This window comes from Anopheles marshallii, chromosome 2 (genome assembly GCF_943734725.1).
Source record: "Anopheles marshallii chromosome 2, idAnoMarsDA_429_01, whole genome shotgun sequence".
In the NCBI taxonomy this organism is placed as follows: domain Eukaryota; kingdom Metazoa; phylum Arthropoda; class Insecta; order Diptera; family Culicidae; genus Anopheles; species Anopheles marshallii.
The window spans coordinates 44,141,971-44,162,500 of NC_071326.1; the positions used below are offsets into that span (position 1 = coordinate 44,141,971).

The following is a 20,530-nucleotide window of genomic DNA, read 5'->3' on the forward strand; positions in this document are numbered from 1 at the left end:
AATATGTTCACGTTTTTTATGCTGCTTGTTGAATTTATTTTGTAAAAAGTCACCTATCGGAGGTTATGCGTCAATTGTGCCTCGGTCTATTTTTAGCTGAAAGGTGATCACGTGTCGGTTACTACAATTTAATATGCGTCTCCGGTGCATCACCTCGGCATCTACATTTATTCACGGAACAAAGAACGATTCGATTTTGTTTCAGTTTTGTTTTTTTTTTTACAAATCAAACAACAGTTGAGTATAGATGTAATATTTTCTACATTTTTATCGGTACGTTAAATAGTATCATACATTACAGGAACGGACTGAGCATACGATCGGATGTTTTCTTCCTTGTTATGCACCATAGAAGATACATCCTTTCCAAAACGCACCATCCATCCCGTTAGCTAACTACTGTTAACGCATCTTCTAAAAGCGTTTGGTTTCATGTCCCGGGCCCACATCCATCGCTTATTTGAAACAATCGTTAGACTGTGTATTGCATCGATGGATCGGCCTGTTGATAGAAGATTAAATGAATCATACCGTGTTAGTACGGTAACAGACGGATTTTCCTTCCATCGCAAAAAGAGATGCTCAACAACATACTCATACTCAACAACATACTCAACAACTAATCGTTTCCATAGCAACCTAAGAGGGTTTTCTAGCTGAAAATTATCTGGACTCGATTTGTACAAACGAGAGATGAAAAATAATCACATGTTTATGTTGTTTTTTTAGGATGCATTCGATATTCCCGAGCGATGAACAATCGATCTGGCGAATGAAACATTTAATCGTAGATCGTACAACTACGGAATCAAAATTGATGCAAAAGAAACGATCTAGTTCGCTTTGATGTAGTTGCTATCGAAGATTTCCAGCTCATTCATTATGTAGTTAGCTTTGTTTTTCAGTAGCTTGATCTGTTTCTGATTTGTCTCGATCACCCCAAGGGAGCTTTCGATTTGCTTCAGTTCTTCGTTCATCTCCGTGCTGGCGGTATCCACTACGCGGCATAAGCGCGCAAATGTACTGGACAGTTCCCTAGAAGAGCAGATCATAACGAGTAAGTCGAAATATAACAACGAGGATCAATTTGTTTGACTTTTTTTACTTACTGTTGCACTTGATGGCTACAGTTGGCCGAGGTCAAATCGACGATCAGCTTCAGCTTGCGCGTTGCGTGTTCTACGTATTGGTTCTTAAAATTGCGTTCCTTTGCCGTGTTGGTCCAGGACAATCGTTCGTATAGGTAAACGCTGCCATATATTACACCTGCACCGACTATTACTCGCCACCCGATGGTTTTTAACATCTATAGGAAAAATATAGATGTAATCGGACAAGAATATTGTTTTTAGAAAAAGTTTGTACAAGAAGACAAACAAATTTGCTAAGACATACCAAACCAGCCACCACTAGTCCGAGTGTTCCCTGCGATCCTATCGAGGCAATGGCCACCTTTGAAATCACCGACAATTGCTCGTTCGTTATCAGCTCGTTTTCAGGCATAAGACACATCGGTGAGGTTGGAGAAAGAACCTGCGACATCTGGAAATGGAATGCATTTTCCATTAGTGTGTACACTTTCTTCCTGTCACTCTTATCTGTTTTCAATTGCACTTACATTCGTTCTGCTGTCCTGTCGCTGATACTTGATTGCTTTCCGATTGTTCGCTCTAATTTTACCATTAAATCGTGCAATCATGGCCCGAATACCCCAGGAGAATCGGAATTCTAGATCCTCCTGGAAATCAGCACACAGATTCTGGCAATTGAGCGTATATAGCATCTCAAAGGGTTGGGTACGAACGATCACTTGATGCTGCTGGGCAGTCATCTTTTCCGAGGGTAGCAACGCCGTCATGCGGCCCGTCATTTCCCGCTGCGCAGTTTCGACATTCATCGCCAGTGCCGTGCTAAGCCGTGCGCGTAAGTTCGATCCCAACCCATTCTCGACGTGCGCATTGATTTCTTTCTTGTACACATTCAGTACGAGCGGATCCGTGTGGAACGGCAGATTAAACTCGTCCACCAGCACGTTCAACCGCCAGATTTCTTCGTTTAATGCTTTCGCCACCTTTTGTTCAACCTCTTCGACCATAGTGTGAATTTTCATCTTCATCTCGCGCGTTACTTGCATCAGTGAGGTTTCCGTGTTCGCAATACGGTCCGTCAGCCGTTTCTTCTGTTCGAGCTTCTGGTTGCGCAACACGTTCGCCCGCTCGTAGATGCTGTCCAGCATCATGCGCATATCACTCGCAATGTTTTTGCCCCGCGAGCTGTGCTGTTCGAACTTGGTCCGTACTGCACTCTTCGAAATGCATTCTTCAAACTTGCGCTCAAAGTCCTGAAACTCAAAGTACCGATTTTGAAAACCGTCCGCAAGTGCACCAGCGATCGGTGGAAGACCCTCCTGTTCCTTCAGCCGTGCCTGAAGTGTTTCGCGTGCCGACACGAAAAATACGCGCTCTTCGGCCTCTTTCGGTGTAGCTACCTTCAGTTCCTTGACTAGGAAATCTATACAACGTTCCTGGTGTTGAGCTTTAACCTGGCAAGAGAACCATTAAAAGGGAGACGAGTGTTTAGTATGATGAATGATCAATCTTAAAATACATAAAGTGGTGCAATGCAAAAAAAGGGGGAAAAACTAATTTATACAAATAGGACACACGGACAGAAAAGAATGAAAGCGTGCATGGTTAACGTTCGTCCTGAAGCCGTAACTTTTGGTGCACCCGAAACGCATTTCATTACCTTTTCCAGATCCATCTTAATGGGTATTTGGTACAACATAATGAATCGTGAACGGAATCATTGGGATAATAGAGTTACAATCGTTTTGGAAATGGTTAACAATGAAATGCTGTAATACCCACCGATTCTTGAAATTCGGGCTCCGACGCCGAAGCATCCCATCGGTTATTTAGCACAAAAATGTTCGGTTTCGATAGCCGTGTCGACACTTCATGAAAGAAGGATTTTTCCTGTAAAAAGAAATAAAAAAACAAATGTTTTTTACACTATCCGATGCAGTTGATGTGATGCACAATAATGAACAAACATACCGCTAAAGTCATTGTAGACTCAGCATTTAGCACCAGCACAAAAACGTCTGCATTCAAGCAGTGGTTATCAATCCAATCGTCGAGATTAGGCGATACGTCCACGCCGGGTGAATCAACAAACACAACATCATCCCGCAACAAGCTGCAGCGTTCGCGTGGCCAGTATATTCGCACCAACGAGCTCTCGCACAGCTTCTCCTGACACAGTGCATTTGCCAATTGTTTCACTGACTGCAATGAGAAATAAAAATTCTCCTTAATGGAACTTATCTGCAAGGAAACGACACTAGACACATACCGTTACGTTCAGCTTCTCGTCACTTCCCTCCTTCACCAGGTACGCCTCTTGTCCATCGATTCCTTCCACCTGGCAGAAGCAGTTAGTCGTATGCCCAATACCACTCGGAAGTATTTTATCGCGTAACATGGCATTTATGACCGAGCTTTTGCCATTGGATGTACGTCCGAAGAACGCCACCTTCATGTTATCTCTTGCCAGCACCTCCCTGATTCCTCGCACCTTGAGCACATAGCTTTTGAACTGTTCTGCTTCCGCTTTGTCCACGATTTCGGTCGCTGCGGGGAGTTCTACAAAATGGGAAACAAAGCACATGTAATAAATTCATGTGAATTCAAAGCAAAACTAGTGGAATGTATGTTTGTCTCTTACCTTCGATGAACCCGGTCGTTTCGACAACGTAATCATTGATCTCGACGAAGATATCATTGATCTTCTTTTTGGCTCGTACGAAGATCTGAAGCGGTGACACGTCCGTCGCGTTGTTGTGCAGCGTCCGTGCGTTCGGATCGATTAGGGCGGCCGTTTCGTACATGGAGGCGTTTCCGTTGCCGGTTACCATCGACAGTGTGCGGTTCAGGTAGGTTGCCATCGGTGTGAGAACGGTGGCGAACGATGACCGTGGATCAGGGTATTAATCACGAAACGAGAGGAAGAGCGATCACGACACGTGACAATTCTTTTCGGCTGTTTTTTGCAACAAACTTCACAACCGATCGTTGCGAATCGAATGAGGATCTTTTATCAAGCAAAGCTCCAATTCGCTCGTTACACAGACTACAAACATAATACTTTTAAAACCGTATTCTTTTCCTAATCCGTTCGCTCGTATTCGCTAGGAAAGATAAGTTCGATTCTTCGCTTCCACTTCACGACTCACGCTCGGTTGTAGCGCTAGGATGACGAAAAGAAAGCGACAACAGGGCACGAAAGATTCAATCCTTCAACACCTTTAGCAACACTTCCGATATGGGTCGAATGAATGAATGAGGCAAGGATAAAACAGGCTGAAAATGATAACAACTCAAGCACTTTTTTTCGCGGGAACTAATAAAAAATTAATCGTTTAACACGGCCAACGTCACACGGCTACGGGTAAAGAAGCGATTGGAAAGGGATCGCGAATGTGGAATTTTCCTCGCGGTGTGCACCCAACCTTATCTACACGAAAGGGGAGCTCTTTCTTTCTCTCTCGTACTGGTGCTAAGCAACGAACTGAAAATAAAAAGAAACCATAAGCAAAAAATAGTAAGGGATCAGTACTACAAAATTTAAAGCACAATAAATAGCAAAGGAATATGAATGGTGCCTCTATCACCGTCTTGCTATACTGCACAATGGACAAACGTTAGGACTATGAAAACAAAACAAGTAATCAACGATTATAGCAAACGAATGGAAAAACTAACGGGAACAAAACAGTGCGGCAAAGGTAAGAATTCACATACGTAGTAGGCATACATGAGAAATCACAGAAACGCGACCGAGAATATCTTTTTCGGGAACGATACATCGTAATTGCGCTCCCGAACAATTGCTCTTGTTTCGCCATCATTCGAATGAGCAAAGGCCGCGCGCGGGTGGGTTGGATGATTAGCATACAGGCGTGAAGAATGGAATGAAAACACAAGCAGGTAAAAAGAAAACCACCGTTTGTTGGTTTTTTGTTAGTGGTTCGTTCCACTCGGGAAGGAACTGATAAATCACGCGCAATGAATGAGATGGTGAGGAGTCGTGTCGTTTTTGCTCGCAGCCAGTGGAGCTACTTCCCGACCCCCAAAACGGCACAATAGCATACCAACCTGCTTTGATTCGGTCATACTTTATCGCGCCGAGGAAACTGCCCAATGTCCTTCGACTGATGCTGATTACACACGACGATGTCGTCCTGCACGTTGCGTTCTTCCCCTGCGCTAGAGCATGCTAGAAAACGCACACGGCGCAGTTTTCGCTACCGTTCGGTGATGATTGCGGATCACTTGGCTTGCTTGGCTGATTCGGGACGAAAGCAACTACGGTTACGGGTATGACCGTTTTACACTCAGCACACGGCGAAAACACCCAATCTGGGAAATTGTTTGCTCCGATTGTTGCGTTTGTGAAATCGTGATGTAACTCTTTCTGCTGTATATTCGAGGTAACGAACGATGACAAAACGTCGATGAGAAACACGAACACCGTTTCCAGTGCGTTTTTCCGCTGTCAATGCATTGCACGCACACTTTTACAAGCAAACTGTCAAACACTTGACGCATGGATGTTTTGTTTACGTTTTCCAAGAAACCGTATGGTTCAGAAGTGTGACACGAATGGACAAAATTGTCTGGAAGTGTGAAGAATTTCATAGAAATCTTGAATTATTAAGAAATATTGTGTTGCGGTTAGAATTGTTATTGTCGTCGGAGTAGATATGAGTGAATTAGTTTTAGAATCCTCTGCATGGGAGGACTTAGCCAATATCCCAGCGGATCCACCTAGGATGCGGCCTATGTGCACCCAATGCTGGTAAGTGAAGATGTTCCACTTCCTTATTATTCTTCCTTATTATTCTCCTAATCAAGATATGTCTTATTTTTGCTTGAGTAAAATAAAAATTTAGTACCAAAGAATGTAAATCAGGTTGAATGGACAAACTTAAGCCAAACATGGCAAGATACGGCAAGCGTGACCTAGTAGGAACTAGCAACCCAGTGATTTAGATGATAGCGCCTGTCTTTCACTCCAAAGGGCCTATAACACATCCCATCAGGATCGTTCTACCGAAGTAAGGATTGACTATTCTATCTGGCTACAACAATGGTCAGAAAACTTTTCGGAGCAAAAAAAGAATTATCACAAAAATCCTTCCTTCCTTGATCGGCACAATAACCTCAAGATGTCTAGGCCGCTATTTCAGGCTTTCTTTGATGTTTTGACTGATCCGGATGGGGTTTTTGGATCAGTCTTGTTGTGTGAAGACCGACACCGCTACCAATACACTACCACCCCGATGTAACAAAACTACACATGAAATTTGTTTAAAGAGCGAAAATAAGAAATTTTGCACTTGAAGCTCAAAATTATGGGATGAAACTTAAGAGTATTATTGAACATGTCATGCCAATATGTCCAAGAAATCGAACGCAGCTGATATAGAAAGATCTTAAGGTCTTATTATTCTCAGAAAATATTTCAAAAATTGTTTCCAATTTGTGCGAATGTTCTCATGTTCTTATGCAATGAGATTCAAATACAGCTTCTATTTGTGGTAAGTTCGCAAGCTTTGCATGGGTTGAAGAGCCTAGAAGATTGAAATCAACAAAATAAAAAAAAATTGCTTTTCAAAATATAATTTAAAATATATCGAACAAATTGCACCAAAAGTTATGCCAAGAATTCTTTACATAAGAATTCATCAAAGAAAATTACAAGCAAAAACGTCACGAGCGTCTCATTTATAGATTAACCGTTTCCCCCTTTTAGTCGTCCCACACAGGTGTGCTGGTGTTCAGCTCTACCCTCACAACCACTTAGCCCCGGTGGTCGCATAGTACTTCTACAGCATCCTGCCGAAGAAAAACGATCCCTACGGACCGCTCCCATGTTATCTGTTGGACTCGCTCCAGGAAAGTGTCTTATTTACAAGGGAAAAAAGTTTCCTCGCCACGATCTGGAGCTAGAAACGATATTGGCCGACAAACGATCCCTGTTGCTATATCCTAGCGCAAACTCTGTTCCGATCGAACAAATCGATCCTAGCGAAGGTCCGTACAATTTGATACTGATTGATGGTACGTGGCCACAGGCGAAAGCTATCTATCACAGCTCAACCGCACTGCACGGAATGCGACAGGTGAAGCTTGTATCATCTGGCACGAGCAGCTACATTATCCGAACCCAACCTACGGAAGGTTGCCTCAGTACGCTAGAGACGGCCATCGAAGCGCTCAGCGTACTGGAACGAGACGATCGGTACCGGGAACAGTTACTGCAGCCCCTGCACGTTTTGTGCCAATTTCAGCTGGCAAACGGTGCGGTTACGCATCAGTCGAAAGAGTTCCTCATCCGCCATAACCAATACCCGAAGCTTATCGGACGACGATTGAACCGGTTGCTGAAGCAGGCGGATAACTTCAAAGATGATCCAACGGAACCTACGGAAAGCATGTCTTCGTAGCGCAATCGAAACAGAATGGTTTTACTTTTTATACTTTTATTATACCACTTTATATTGTACTGATTTCGTAACATAAAATAGAGCATAGCTTTATTATGTGTATATATATACATTCACACAGCAGAACTATTGATGACCCATCGTCTGTCTGTCTTGCAGTTACGCTCCTTAACACTACGTTGCCATTTAGACGACTGTACGGTAGTTCCTTTAAAGATTAAATTCAGTTTTAACAATTTGTTTTTTCTTTCGAATTAAATAATCCCCAATCTTAAGTAATTCAAAACGAACCAACGAAACAATCAATAAGGTGTAATGCATCAGGTTAAAAGCTGCAATCGCAAGAATCAGCACACTAGTGCAGGTGTGATTGACTTATTCTCGCTGAAAATGAGATTCCTAATGAGTAACTCCCTCGCTTTACCAGCTCTACACTTTTTCAAGATGAATTAACAAATGTAGCTTATCTCGCTGCTTGGTTTGTTTCTGTACGAACAGAAAACGTAGTTTAAAAATACTTAAACTTTACTGCAACAGCGTCTGTCACACACATGACTGCTTCAAATTTAATCCTGCAACCAAAACAACCTCTGCCCAATAAGTTAGAAATGCTACACTCCCAAAGTAATTGGTAACACACTACATATTCACAGCATTATTCTACGTTGTTTGATTTGCGCTTACCAAGAGTTGTATCTGTATGAGGGAACGGTTTTAAAATAGAATGTATAATACTATCCTTAAAAGAACTATTTGCTGGGACCATTTCGTTTATGCGATCGCAGAACTATATGTACAACGGTACCGTGAGGTTACCGCTTTTGGGATTGAAATTGAAGCTATAAAAGCACACTTACTGTTTGGTTGCCGGTAACTAACGAGGGGGTACTAGCAACTTTAAAAAAAAAAACAAAGCGAAAGTATAACGAACACAACCACACTTGCAAGCAATGGCATCGATCCGCCTTTAAGGAGGATCAACTGAACCATTTCCGTTCCCAGTCGCTACTAACGTCTACACTAAATTAGACCATCCTTTGTCGGTTTTATACCCCCTCTGGCCTTGCACTATTCTTGTACATACATACATACCATTCTTCTAAAGAATCCCCTACGCTAATGGTGTCCTCCTTGGGTTCTTTCATAAAGAACCAATCGTTCGCATCCGTATCTAGGCATTCAAAGGGACAGCAGTACTACTCCTACATATTGACCATAGCCACCGCCTAGTTGCAGTTTATAAGATCTTGCTTTTAAATATTTGCATTCAGTTTGCATCTTTTGCATCTACTACTGGTAGAGTAAATATGGTGTACCAAAGTGTTAGCGTTCCCGTTCGTTTCCCCACCTAGAGCGATCCACCAGAGCACAATCCCTTGGCTACGGCATAATCTTATCGTTTCGACTCTGACAATCTTTTGCGAATTGTATACTTCCAACTGTTTTTTGTTTTCATACAAGCCTACAGAAGCACACATCATTTAGGCTAGGGAGGGAGTAGCATCAGCGCTAGAGTAGTATCGCGTGTGTGGAGTGCTTCAGGTGCTCTACGCTTCTTGATTAGCTCATTTGCTCTCATTAAACTTCTAGCCCCAACTAGTTGGGAATTCGTTTGAAAAGCGCGTGAAATGCAATTCGTTTCCAAAAGTCCTCCAAATAGATCCACCGCAGCTGTACTTTAGCAATCAGAATAGACATCCTTCTCTATGTGATGTGCATCTTTAAGGATCTGTGTAGTGTTTGTATATAATATAAGTATATAGAACTCTTTTTTTATCAATTTTACTCTTAAGCTCCTTTCTACTAGTGAGAACTAATGATGGGGGTGATGTTGCTTTTGTTTAAATAGCTCTGGAGGTTTTGTGTGGGGAAGCTGGTGGTGTAAGGTGGCGTGAGTCATTGGGACTGTTAGATGTTCGATGGTGTTTAGTGATGTATGTAACGCAAAATAGTAATTTCTACCATCGAAAGCAAGGAGCTACTAAATGCTGCACGGATTCTGCGTTGCTACTGGTAATGTGTGTTACGATGGGCAATATGTCTGAAAATTCCATTTAGGTGATCAGAGCTCATGTTAGTCCCAAGATGAGATGTGCTCGGGACTGAACTTTGTTAATTTGACGTGTTCTTCGAAAGGTGCCTTGTATGAGTTTTGATTCGCTTGATGGTGCTTTCATCCTGGGGTGTGTGTGTGTATATGTTGTCTACTACAATTGTCTATCTTGCTCTTGATCAGTTCATAAGGGACATATAGTCAGTTGGTGGTTAACCTATAAAAGGTGAAACATGCTTCATCGAATGAAGAACGTAAGCGAAACAAGACCGCAACCACTGGCGAACCCTCTTATTCGCGCAGCTTGTGCCAATCGGCAATTTGACGACGCGGTGAGTTGCACACCTCCTTCCAGTGGTTCAGAGCCGATCCATTGCTACGTGGTCCACCCAGCTCCAGGCGTCCAATCACCTCATTCTTCGTCACCCTGTCCCAGTCCAGCAGCATCAGCTCGAGCGATACACCGTCCAGCGTGGCACCGGCACCTTCGGTGGTCGGTATGTCAAACGCGAAGCTTTCGTTAAACACCGGGCTCAGGGTGCGCTTCTTAACGTGCGTCTTCTTCTTGGCGATGCGTTGCCCATTGTACAGCAGGTAGATCTTCACGTACGGATCCGCCAACCCGGTCACGTCCATGCGGGGAAGGTTGCGTGCCTTCAGCAAAACCACGGTCAATCGTGCGGCGGCCGGTTGCCAGCAAAGTGAGATCAGCAGCTCGCCACGCCCTTGGGCCCGTATCTTCAGGCTGCGCGGTTGGATCTCGCGACTCAGCGCGACCTGCTGGTTCTCGATCTGCTGCAGATCTATGCCGCTGAGCGGGCACACAACCTCCCCGATCACATCGTCCCGGCTGTACCGATCGAAGCTTAGCACCACGAAATGCAACGACATACCGGTCAGCTCGTTCAGCGTTAATCCGTAGAAGGTAAAGTCCTCGTCGTACACCGGGTTGCGGGTGTTGCGTAAAACTCTGGAAGAAAAACGAACCGTCAAGGAAATGAATGACAGAGCGAAAAGCTGCGAAAATATCCAATCGTTGCGACTACTTCGCACTTGAATTCCTGCGAATTATTGTGTACCGTTGTCAGCACAGCCCGCAAGGAAGATTATGCATTTATTTTTGGAAAAAACATCTGTGACCGCTCGGCATGGATGGGAAAGAGAAGCGCCGGGAAAGGATCCCTCTAAATGGATTACTTTTCAATTCCCGCTCGTTACCGGGAAAACTTTCTTCGCATCTGTTGCTATATTTATCATCCCAGCTGTTACACGTTTCATTCGCAGCGTAATGGTCAGCCAAAGTTTTATTACTGTCGTGGTTCCATTCCATTCCCTGCTGTTCCATAAGGCATGCGTATTTCTTTCCCTTGCGGATTACTCTGTTTTCATTACTTGACCTTCAGAATTAATTGTAATCCATTCCATTCTTGCCGACCAACGGCCGCTGTGATGTTGCCCGCACGCGAGGCTCGATAAGACATTCAAATCCGCAATGAAGTGCAAACTTACCTAGTTTTCACCTTGTGCTGCTTGTCCGGCAACAGTTGCAATTTCACGTACGGATCGGTAGCCGACTGCTTTCCGTTGACGGTTCCATTGCACAGTGTACCGCCCGCCATCGCGCTCAGTTCGGCGACCGCCGTGCCATGGTTCTTGCCTGGCAGTCCACGGCACCGCACCACCGACACCACTAGCGCACTTCGATCGGCCAGAAAGCGAAGCTTGAACACAATGGTACCGAGCTTGCCGTGCTCAATCCCTTCGCCATTCTCGCTCATCGGATCGCCCAGTTCCGACACGTCCGGGGACTTTGGTTCCAATTGCGCATTCTTCGGTATCAGCTCGTTCTCCTCGGTGTACTTGGTCGGCGGTACAATGCTGGTGTTGGTGGTCGTTGTTGCCGCCACCGTCGCCTGCTCGGTCGGCGACTGGGCCGGCAGATGGCCCGGCAGTGGCTTTATGCTTGTCGGTGACGGAGACTTCTTCAGATACTGTGGTGGTTGACCGCTCGGCGAGCGGACCGCTTTCGGTGGCCGCGGTGGCTGGAACGGTAGCGATGAAGCTTCGTGGCCCGCCTTCTTGTTCTGCCGACGGAAGCGACGGGCACAGAAGCATGCCGTCACGGCCAATATAGCGGCCGCCGTCAGCCCCAACACTGCCGGCACAACTGAAATGAGCACAACATAATCTGAATGAACGGGAACGCGTTAATGTCCGGAACCTGGGGGCGCGCTGGCCGGACGGGAAGCGAAAGAGTTAGAATCGGGGCGCCGGAAGCACGAACAGAACGGAACGGTCCCGGCTATCAAGAATGCCGGAACCGGAATGGTTCATCTCGCAGGTACAGGGCGCCAAGACGCTCGTAAAATGTGCGAAAACACCCAAAAGCATCATAAACTTGGCAGCCAATTCATTTTTGCATTGGAAGGGGAATGCCCAACATACGCTACTTCATTGTTTGGTTCTGGAAGCACATTTTCAACGCGATGGTTGATTCGTTGGCATCATTACGGCATTACGAGATCCCTAAATGATATGCCGGCATCATAAAGCTACCCGCGAGCTTTATGTATTGAGCGAGGGTCGGTTTTTCTAAGCGACGATAAGTGGTGCGTCAAATTGAAACCAGCGGATCAATGGTATAGACCGAGCGAAATGCGAACACACCAGACGAGCGTGTGTGTGTGGTGCTTTAGGCATATGCTTTATTTCAAAATGGTTAATTTTGCCACACTTTATCAATATTTTTATGTGCCCTCGTATATTGGCATTCGCGAGCTCATAAAGATATCGTTTCAGCATGTTTGCGTACTGAGTTCTGTTACAAAAAGTTTATTTAATTTATGGTGAAATTAAATTAGAGTTTCAGATAATGTAATAAGGGTTACATATAAAACTTTTTTTAGCATAAAAGAGAAAACAAAAATTGGGTAGCATTGCCACGACAAAATGTAACATTTACCATTCCACCATTTTAGACATTCCCTCTCTATTGAGCATTGGAATAGAAAGCGTAACGGGCAAAGGACTGAAGGTTACCGTCTATCCAACGCCTACTTGTCTTGTTGTAAAATTTGTAGAAAAAAAGGACCCATAGCTGCAATTACGCAACTACGGTCATCTTGTCCCGTTTTATCCAATTTCTCTTATCGCCACAATCGCCGGTGTAAGCTTAGATAATGGGATCCTGCTAAGCAAGCCCGCAGCTGGGCTCTTACAGCTGTAACACAGCTTATAAAACAGCACCTAATTGATGGCACTTTTATCTGGAAAACACAATTTCGTACCAATTGAACGTTGCTAACAAGGGTGATGGTTTTGCATCGAATTGGACCGATTGGATTGGTTCCATTAGCAATGGTGGACTTTAAATTAGTTAAAGCATTTAAGAAAGCTTTGAAAATTATACAGTCATCCCGGCCATGGGTAGTACATTGTCCCATGGCAAAATGTTGCATTAAACATTTCTGGAATAATTGTTTAATTTCGCAAGTATTTTGATTTATGATCCTGCTTGCGCAAAGCCCTGCAATGGGGCGTAAGTGCAGAAATACACCAAAGACGATGCAGAAAATTCCATTCTAGACAAAATCGCAAGTAAATGAAATGTTATCCCAATATGCTTCCATTTTTACGACTTTTGCGACCTTCTGTCTGCTTATCCAGCTTTTCACCCGCCCGTGGATTAAACCTCTTGTGAGCTCAGCAAAACATTCGACCAATGCTGCTTCTGCCGACATAGCTTCGTCGTTTTACACCGTGGGAGCAATATAAAAAAGAGAACACATTTTCCCCAAACCTTGCCATCACAGCGAGAACTCCATTTGCTACGACCGTCGGCACATATTTTAAACGTTGCCTCAAGTCACGATGCGCTTTCAACAACAACAAAAAAATAACGCATGTGGTGGTGCGCAAGCGGTCGAAAGCTCCGGTTTTCGACAGCACTCACTCAATCGAATTTCGAAATAAAATATTCAACCGGCTACAGCCGAGAGCAGCACTCTACGTCCAAATGTGGCGAAGAATACTGCTCATCATTCAGTTCCCCGGACCGCTCGCAACTTGTATAAATAAGTAAACTTGTAGAAAAGTTTCTCGAGGAAATTCGACAACTTGCAAACTAAAAGCTAAGAATAAATTCCCAAGCTGTTTGCTGAATGGAACCGGTGAAGGTACAAGGAAAACAAATTGACATCGGAAAGCTTTATTGTGTCCCGTGTTTCAAAACACTCATTCAGAACGCAATGAATTTGAAATGTATTTTTATCCCTTCGCATCGCTACAAAACACACTTCAAAAAACGCCTTCATTTTAGGTTATGAAATTCCATGCTGAGCAAGGGAAAGAAAATCATTTTTCTTCGTTCAAAGAGAGCAGGCTATAGCAGAACTCGTTACTCGTTCATGCAAATACATTTTAATTGGATTATTGGTGATTGCTGGAACAGTATGGATAAGCCTGGCTAACTAGTATGGCAGAACTACAAAGTATGTCCCAAAAGTATAAGAATTTCAATAAAAAATAATATAAATAGAAATGCTATTTCGTGTGGAGTTTTTTCTTCTGTTGATCAGGCTCGTCTAACGATCACAATCAGTAACGAGTGTACGACGCGTCCCGCTTCAACCATATTTGCACACGCTAATCCATTAAGTTGGTAAGCATAGCAGAGTGGACTAATCGATCTGCACTGGTGGGAACGTACCGTTGCTCTCCCAAAATGGCATTCTACCAATGAATTCCACCTTTAGCGTACGCTTCTAAGTAGTCTTTGCTAATGGCGCATTTCGGGGTCTTTTGTGCTGAATGTCCAATAAACTCCTTACACTGTGCCTCGTTTGTCGCTGCAGTGGCTATGTTTTGGATGGACGTGGATGGACGGTGGTCAACAGCTCTCAAGGGATCGAAAGAACACTACGTTTGGTTCGTGCACAACACCCATAAGTTGCCAGTCGCCACTCGTGTCCTCACGGGGCTCATGGCTTCCTCGGCATCATCTTCATTGAATTCATTTTCATTGCAGATCCGCACCGTTCGTCTCTCGAGATGCTTCAATCGAAATACCTTTCTGCTAGTTTGCCTGCGGTGGTGGCAGATCCGGTCCGGGGTGGAATGGACAAAACCGTCTTGGTGGAAGTCCGTCTTCCGTGTCGAGTGTAAGTGACAATCCGACATGCAATGCAACGTGTCTCAAAACTAGGCACACGCCGGGAAGGGAAGCTTTCTCGTAATACCACCCCACACATTGTTTGCGTCGTTCGGCGCATCCCGAACGGTTGCTCTCATCCTTGCGTAGCGGCAGTAAAAGATGCCGGAATGACGAGGGCTTTTGTGTCATCGAAGTTCAAGGAAAATGCCTCGATGGTGGTACTACGTGCACGAAGCAACGAGGTGCGGGTACCAAGGACGTTGCAATGCTACACACTAAGGCACAGCGGGAATGCTCACGGTTGGCAGTTTCGTTATAAGATGTGGACCCCACCCTCCCTATCTCCGCCACCCAATGGGCCGGATTGCATTTGCTGCGCTAGTAATGCCAACACGCCTGGACGGGGCCAATCGATAAGAAAGCTCCAGCAATTGTTTCCACACCGAGCGAACGAGGTGGATGAAAATAAGATGTTCTTCACTTTTCTGGTTTTTGTTGTACGTGGATTGTACCGAATGCTGGTAAGATTATTCCGCGTCCCGCATTTCGAACGTGACCAGCAATCGGAATGTATCTTATGAGTACCTGCGATAGTTGACACTTTGTGGAATTAGCGCAGCCCATGAATCAATCTCGTTGGCTGGCGGTTGGTAGTTCATAACTTTGCGTGGGAACGTACGATTGTTGCGCGGCGATTCGGTACATCAGCCGATGGCATTACATTCAATCAATCCAACCGGCGAGAGTGGATTATGTTACATCGTTATGTTCGTTTGTCTTGCTTCCAATTTTTGCTGTAGCAATGATAATAGCACAATGATAAATATTTGTTACAACAAATACAAACTCACGCGAGCTGAAGCACCTTATGCAAAAAGGCACGCAACAGGAAAAAGGAGTTGTACATGTTGCTCAATATTGTTCAGCAAATCAAACACGCCAGAGATACTCATGGGTGATGAACATGTGTTTAGAATGACACTGGACAACCGTATAGCACTATCGGTTCAAAAAATTCCTCCAGTAGATTTTATCATAGTTTTTGTATATGTGAATATAACTATAAAAAAGCCCTTTGTAATAGTATTTTATATACAACATCAATCCTTGTTTTACCGTCTTATTCTAAGCATTATGTTGCACAGTGTTTAATCTCTATGTCCCTTAACAATGTGAAAAGTTCATGAAGTTTATGGATAGGAGCAACATTTCTCATGAAATGCCAGTTAATTAACAACAAATCATGTGTCACAACATCTTAAAAACCTGGTGCTGGTTTCACAGATGATAGGGCTTCTATTAAACACCATCCGGATCGTTTCTCCGTAGCGAAAACTAGCAGTGGCAGTCGAGGTATTACTTAGAGAGTCGTAACTTCGAGAAGAATTTTTCAAATGTCATATTTCGTGCTGATTAGGCACTCGTGTGTATGGGAGAGCCACGGTTCAGTCTACAGTTGTTCCCATAACTGGGGTGTTGTTAAACCGTACATGTCCCACTCTTCTGCTTAATCCATTCAGCACATGTACAGATGTTATTGCTTAGGTAAATGAGTTTTGATAGATTCTTCTAGAGTGTCGCCTCTAGAGCCTTCTTATCCCAATCCTATGCAATGGTTGTTGTGACACAGTTGGAATATTGCCAATAATGATGCCAAGAAACTTAATCTTATAGCCAACAACAGCCTAAACTCCGGGATGGACATGTAAAAACTGCCAAATTCATCCACATCAATCGACAATTAATGATACGAAATACATACTAGCAGGTCGTTTAAAATCGATGCCTGGTAAGTGGGAACAATAATGTTGCATTTAGAGTTGGATGCCCACAGGATGCATGTAATTTCGTTTTAGATGTTCTTGTATACACCAGAGGAACTATTGGAGCAACTGAGAAATATTCGGGACATTGCCCTTTGTGCACCGTATGACTCATAGATCAGATGAATCATGTACACCTGTACTACCTGGTGGATTGTTTGCCAGTCGCATTGGCTCCAGAAAATTACCTTCGGTGTGGTACAGGACAACACGCAACTGCAGGCGTCCGGCTGTCGGGTGCATTGGCACCTTCATCAGAGATAATCGTCGAGTGCAATGTCAGCCGTATCGGAAATGCTCGGTTTTGTATGTACATCATACTCGTGAGGTTATATTTTGCACGAATTCCTGGACAAAAAAGGGGAAGAAAACCTTATCCACTCTGGATTGCTTCTTGCCTCTTCATCATTCTCCTAACCAAACTGTAGCAAGCTTGCCCTGTACGAAGATGCCTGCAAAAATCCTACCAATGCCGCAGGAACACTCGTTCCAACTTTCGCTCCCCGTCCGCGTGGGCAGAATGCCCTACAACTGAAGTAGCCCTATATTACCAGTTTCCAGCGTGTTCATGTCCGGGCCGTGGTCGCCCATCTTGTTGATAATTCCGGACTCCACCGTTTTGCCGAACTGGGGCAGGATTCAGACAGGAAGCACACTCCGCAGCGTCACCACAATGCACGAAAGATTACACAATTTGCTTAAAATCCGACCAGAAGTTTGATGTCTTCCGGACACACACGCACACACAGCAGGTGCACACAAACACACCAGCACACACAGGGATATGAACGCGCGCGCGCCCACCCACTCGTACAAAGGAGTTGTCCCACGGTATTTTGAGTACCACGCAAAACGGACACTTTCGGAACGATGGCCCTGTTTAGCTGCAAAACGGGAAACTAATTACTGTGGCACCTGTACGCAGTACCCACCATCGTGGTACCATTTAAAGTGAAAAACAAAAGGGGGAACAACACTGGGTTGATGTACGGATTGCGTTGCTGAACGGAACTCCCAATCGGTATGACCGCAATGTCGCACTTTTGCTATACGTGTGAGCAAAGATTCGAGCAGGCAAATCGATAAACCAAGCGGAACTGAACGGAACGCATGCGCCATTACATCTTCGCTCTCGCTGGAAACACAACAACGACGTCCGGAGCTTTAAAGCTCTCCGTCCCCCACTGGTTTGATTGTTGCTTGTTTTCGTCGCCTACTAATTGCTCCAATTTTTTTGACTCTTACGCGGCATTCGGTATTAAATTTTGGAGAGTAGACGACGTAGGAGACGGAACCGCCCTTGAAGCGGCACACCAGCCAGGCCATCTACTGATATGCGGCCGAACTTTTCTGGAAGACTTTCAACTGTCAAAAGGATACGGTTAAACTTCAACGGCTCGTCCTGCGGCTTGTAACGTCATCGGTATATTAAACGTTTTCCTCCCAGTTTTGATCCAACAGTTTAAGATCTTAAGGAATACTTCAAACAAAACTTTAACTCGGTGTACGGTTGAATACTTTCAACCACCTTTTTTGATTGAGGCTTCAAGGCTCGTGCCTATCCGACAACGTGATCACAGATCTCGTGCTTATCAAGCGGACAGTAAAAAGAAAATCCCATCCCCCAATGAAATGAAAAACCTCACAGAACACAGTTACAGTGACGCACGGTTTCTGGATGTTTTACTTAAAATTATTTACCGTCCTCATAGTTTTATTCAAAAGATATAAATAATACATTTATCAAGAGAAAGTAGACGTTGGAAGATTGCACATGCTTCAACTGTTTGGTTTGGTGTTGTTAATATGTTTTTTCCCCGGATCTAAGACAGTGTGTCACCTCTCTTTCTTTCTCTCTCTCTGTACGCTTCCTGCCGGGGAAGCAGTGCCGAGCCGGGTTTGACATTGGGTGACTCTCAACACCGAGGTTGGCTGACGGACACCACAGTACCACCCACTACACTACGATGCGCGCCCCCCGGTGGGCAAGGTTCTTTTACACAGGGCCCTATTAAAGCCTGGCGACTAGCAACAAATGACAACAACATCAACAACAACAACATGATCATATGGGACCTTGCATTTCTAGGATGGTCTCTCTTTGGGTGTTTACGAGGGCTTGGCTGATTTTTCTTCTCTGTAGGCTCCTGTGCCATCTGGGACGGTGGTGTTAAATATCGCGTTATTAGATGTTCTTAAGTACTCTCTCTCTCTCTCTTTTTCGCTCTCCTTTTCACTCTCTCTTTACATTTGTTTGGGTGTGCTCCTGGCTGTTTACTAAGCTCGTCTTGATTATTTCGATCGCAAAAGTTGGTTACAAAATGCCTTCAAACGGTCGCACTGTTGACGGGTAGGTAGGTAGTAATAGAGTTCTGCGCAGGTGTTTCGGAAGGTGCGATCCGGTCCCGGTGTACCGAAGTGCACCCGAACTGATTTCGCACACCCCTTCGATCGACCGTCCGATCGAGCCATGAAGGTAGCAGCTTAGTAGCCGGCCAACTCGGCGAACGTGGAGTCCATCTCGTCGGCCAAAGACTTGTACCGGTCCTTGTTGACGCCCAGCTCATCTGCGGAGAAGAGAAACTCGGTGTTAGTATCGCACGGTCTCGTAACGGTCGGCCACTCGGTCAATGGATGTAACTCCAACGCGCAAAAGGTACACTTTAAAATACACAGCCACAGATCCGGGGCCTGCCTGTCGGGCCCTTTCGATCGACCTGTGGCAGACACGTGATATAGTCCCGCTGTCGATTCGGCCGATGCGATGTTGCAGGCCGCCCCATATTTCGGGACGCACGTATGAGCCACAAACGTATACTTAAACACAGACGTAACGTTAATGCGTTTTTACGTACATATGACGGGTAATCGTTAGTTAAAAGCTGGCACAATCCGGTTAGAAAAATAAGAATGCAAGGAGTGCGCGATGTTATAAGCAGTAGTTTACGCAGGCATCGGATGTGGAGCTTACTCCTGGCAGAACGATACGGGCAGGGCGCGAATGGGGGCTGTCGCGTAGATATGGCGGAACAACACAGACATTGGTTGATACATGTGTACACGCACGCACGTGAAAGTGCAACTGATGGTGATACATAGTTTATACAACACAACACAACAACAGAGGTGGAATGCTTTGCTGAATGCTGAACAGTTACGCCACAATAGAAAAGTCGTGTGTAGAAAAGATAACGCATGATTGTCTGTGAGAGCTTGTTGTGTGGCATCCCTGCCGCACGGACTCAGCCGTGCGGTGGCGTCCCAGAGATTGCAATGGGGAACTGTGTCGAGGATGTGCATTTGTTGCAAGATGTATGGAAACACATTTACACATGAACGGAACATCAACGGAACGGAGCGGACGAGCACATTCGGAGGTGAGCATGTGACTGTGTCGGACTGGACATGGCGGACGAGCTTTACAGTGTCACAGTCAAACAAGCGCATTTGTTTCTGTTCCCCTCCACACGGGGTTTGGGTTTGACAGAATGAAACGAAAATGTTTTGTATGGAATATATATGGAGTCGAAAGTAAAACAAAATGTCAATCAAATGGTTTGTGTGAAAACTTTCAAAAATCAAATCGAAACGCATAGCAGAATCGTATGTAACGTGCGTTACACATAAATACCTAAAGGTCGACCGTTAGCATCACCGTTTGCTCGATCCATTTGCCGCACCACCAACCAACGTTAACGATGTGTGTACATAGTGAGCTTTAGCTATCGGTGCCGCCATTTTTGGACCGAGCTGAAAACGGCTTGTCGTAGGCAGAAGTACTCAGAAGGCCGAAGGATATATAACGAGAGAGCATTTGCGCTGTGGGATGTAACTGTGGCTGAGGATGCAGAGGAGATCTTGGTGCAGCGCTTGGGAATTGGAAAGATCGGGTAGATTCGGGGAGATAGAAAGAGTGAGAGAGAGATAGAGTGGCAGCAGTGGGGGAAGGGAGGTTTTGGAGCAAGCTGGTACGGGCAGGCAGTGACGCC

General features: G+C 44.9%; 4 protein-coding genes across 4 annotated transcripts in view; 1 reads left to right on the plus strand and 3 right to left on the minus strand.

The window, feature by feature from the left end:
- Nucleotides 1-833: 833 nt before the first annotated feature.
- LOC128718996 (transmembrane GTPase Marf) lies at nucleotides 834-3,949 on the minus strand. Its single transcript, XM_053812617.1, has 9 exons — nucleotides 3,730-3,949; nucleotides 3,358-3,647; nucleotides 3,060-3,290; nucleotides 2,871-2,978; nucleotides 2,749-2,763; nucleotides 1,619-2,542; nucleotides 1,396-1,542; nucleotides 1,110-1,306; nucleotides 834-1,035 (listed from the first exon to the last, which is right to left on the minus strand). The coding sequence occupies exons 1-9, from the start codon at nucleotides 3,947-3,949 to the stop codon at nucleotides 834-836; spliced, it is 2,334 nt and encodes a 777-aa protein (XP_053668592.1).
- Nucleotides 3,950-5,767: 1,818 nt separating this feature from the next.
- Nucleotides 5,768-7,513, plus strand: LOC128708038 (tRNA-uridine aminocarboxypropyltransferase 2). The gene is made up of 2 exons (XM_053802996.1): nucleotides 5,768-5,862; nucleotides 6,820-7,513. The coding sequence occupies exons 1-2, from the start codon at nucleotides 5,768-5,770 to the stop codon at nucleotides 7,511-7,513; spliced, it is 789 nt and encodes a 262-aa protein (XP_053658971.1).
- Nucleotides 7,514-9,857: 2,344 nt separating this feature from the next.
- On the minus strand, nucleotides 9,858-17,132 carry LOC128707501 (synaptotagmin-4). The gene is made up of 3 exons (XM_053802455.1): nucleotides 17,093-17,132; nucleotides 11,076-11,754; nucleotides 9,858-10,536 (listed from the first exon to the last, which is right to left on the minus strand). Exons 1-3 carry the CDS (start codon nucleotides 17,130-17,132, stop codon nucleotides 9,858-9,860), a joined length of 1,398 nt encoding a protein of 465 aa, XP_053658430.1.
- Nucleotides 17,133-20,501: 3,369 nt separating this feature from the next.
- The window catches only part of LOC128718355 (tropomyosin-2), a 3,578-nt gene continuing 3,549 nt past the window's right edge, over nucleotides 20,502-20,530 (minus strand). The window contains exon 5 of the mRNA XM_053811984.1: nucleotides 20,502-20,530. This exon is cut by the window's right edge and continues 112 nt beyond it. The gene's annotated coding sequence lies outside the window, so the exon portion shown is untranslated.

Excerpts from the sequence above, each read along its gene's own strand:
- LOC128718996 (XM_053812617.1), bottom strand. The coding sequence starts at position 3,949 with ATGGCAACCTACCTGAACCGCACACTGTCGATGGTAACCGGCAACGGA. Across the intron at positions 2,979-3,059 it reads AGTCTACAATGACTTTAGCG|GAAAAATCCTTCTTTCATGA; the intron begins GTATGTTTGTTC and ends TTCTTTTTACAG. Across the intron at positions 1,307-1,395 it reads GACTAGTGGTGGCTGGTTTG|ATGTTAAAAACCATCGGGTG; the intron begins GTATGTCTTAGC and ends TTTTTCCTATAG.
- LOC128708038 (XM_053802996.1), top strand. The coding sequence starts at position 5,768 with ATGAGTGAATTAGTTTTAGAATCCTCTGCATGGGAGGACTTAGCCAAT. Across the intron at positions 5,863-6,819 it reads CCTATGTGCACCCAATGCTG|TCGTCCCACACAGGTGTGCT; the intron begins GTAAGTGAAGAT and ends TCCCCCTTTTAG.
- LOC128707501 (XM_053802455.1), bottom strand. The coding sequence starts at position 17,132 with ATGGGCGACCACGGCCCGGACATGAACACGCTGGAAACTG. Across the intron at positions 11,755-17,092 it reads CATGAACACGCTGGAAACTG|ATTATGTTGTGCTCATTTCA; the intron begins GTAATATAGGGC and ends CCGTTCATTCAG. Across the intron at positions 10,537-11,075 it reads CAGCACAAGGTGAAAACTAG|AGTTTTACGCAACACCCGCA; the intron begins GTAAGTTTGCAC and ends TTTTTCTTCCAG.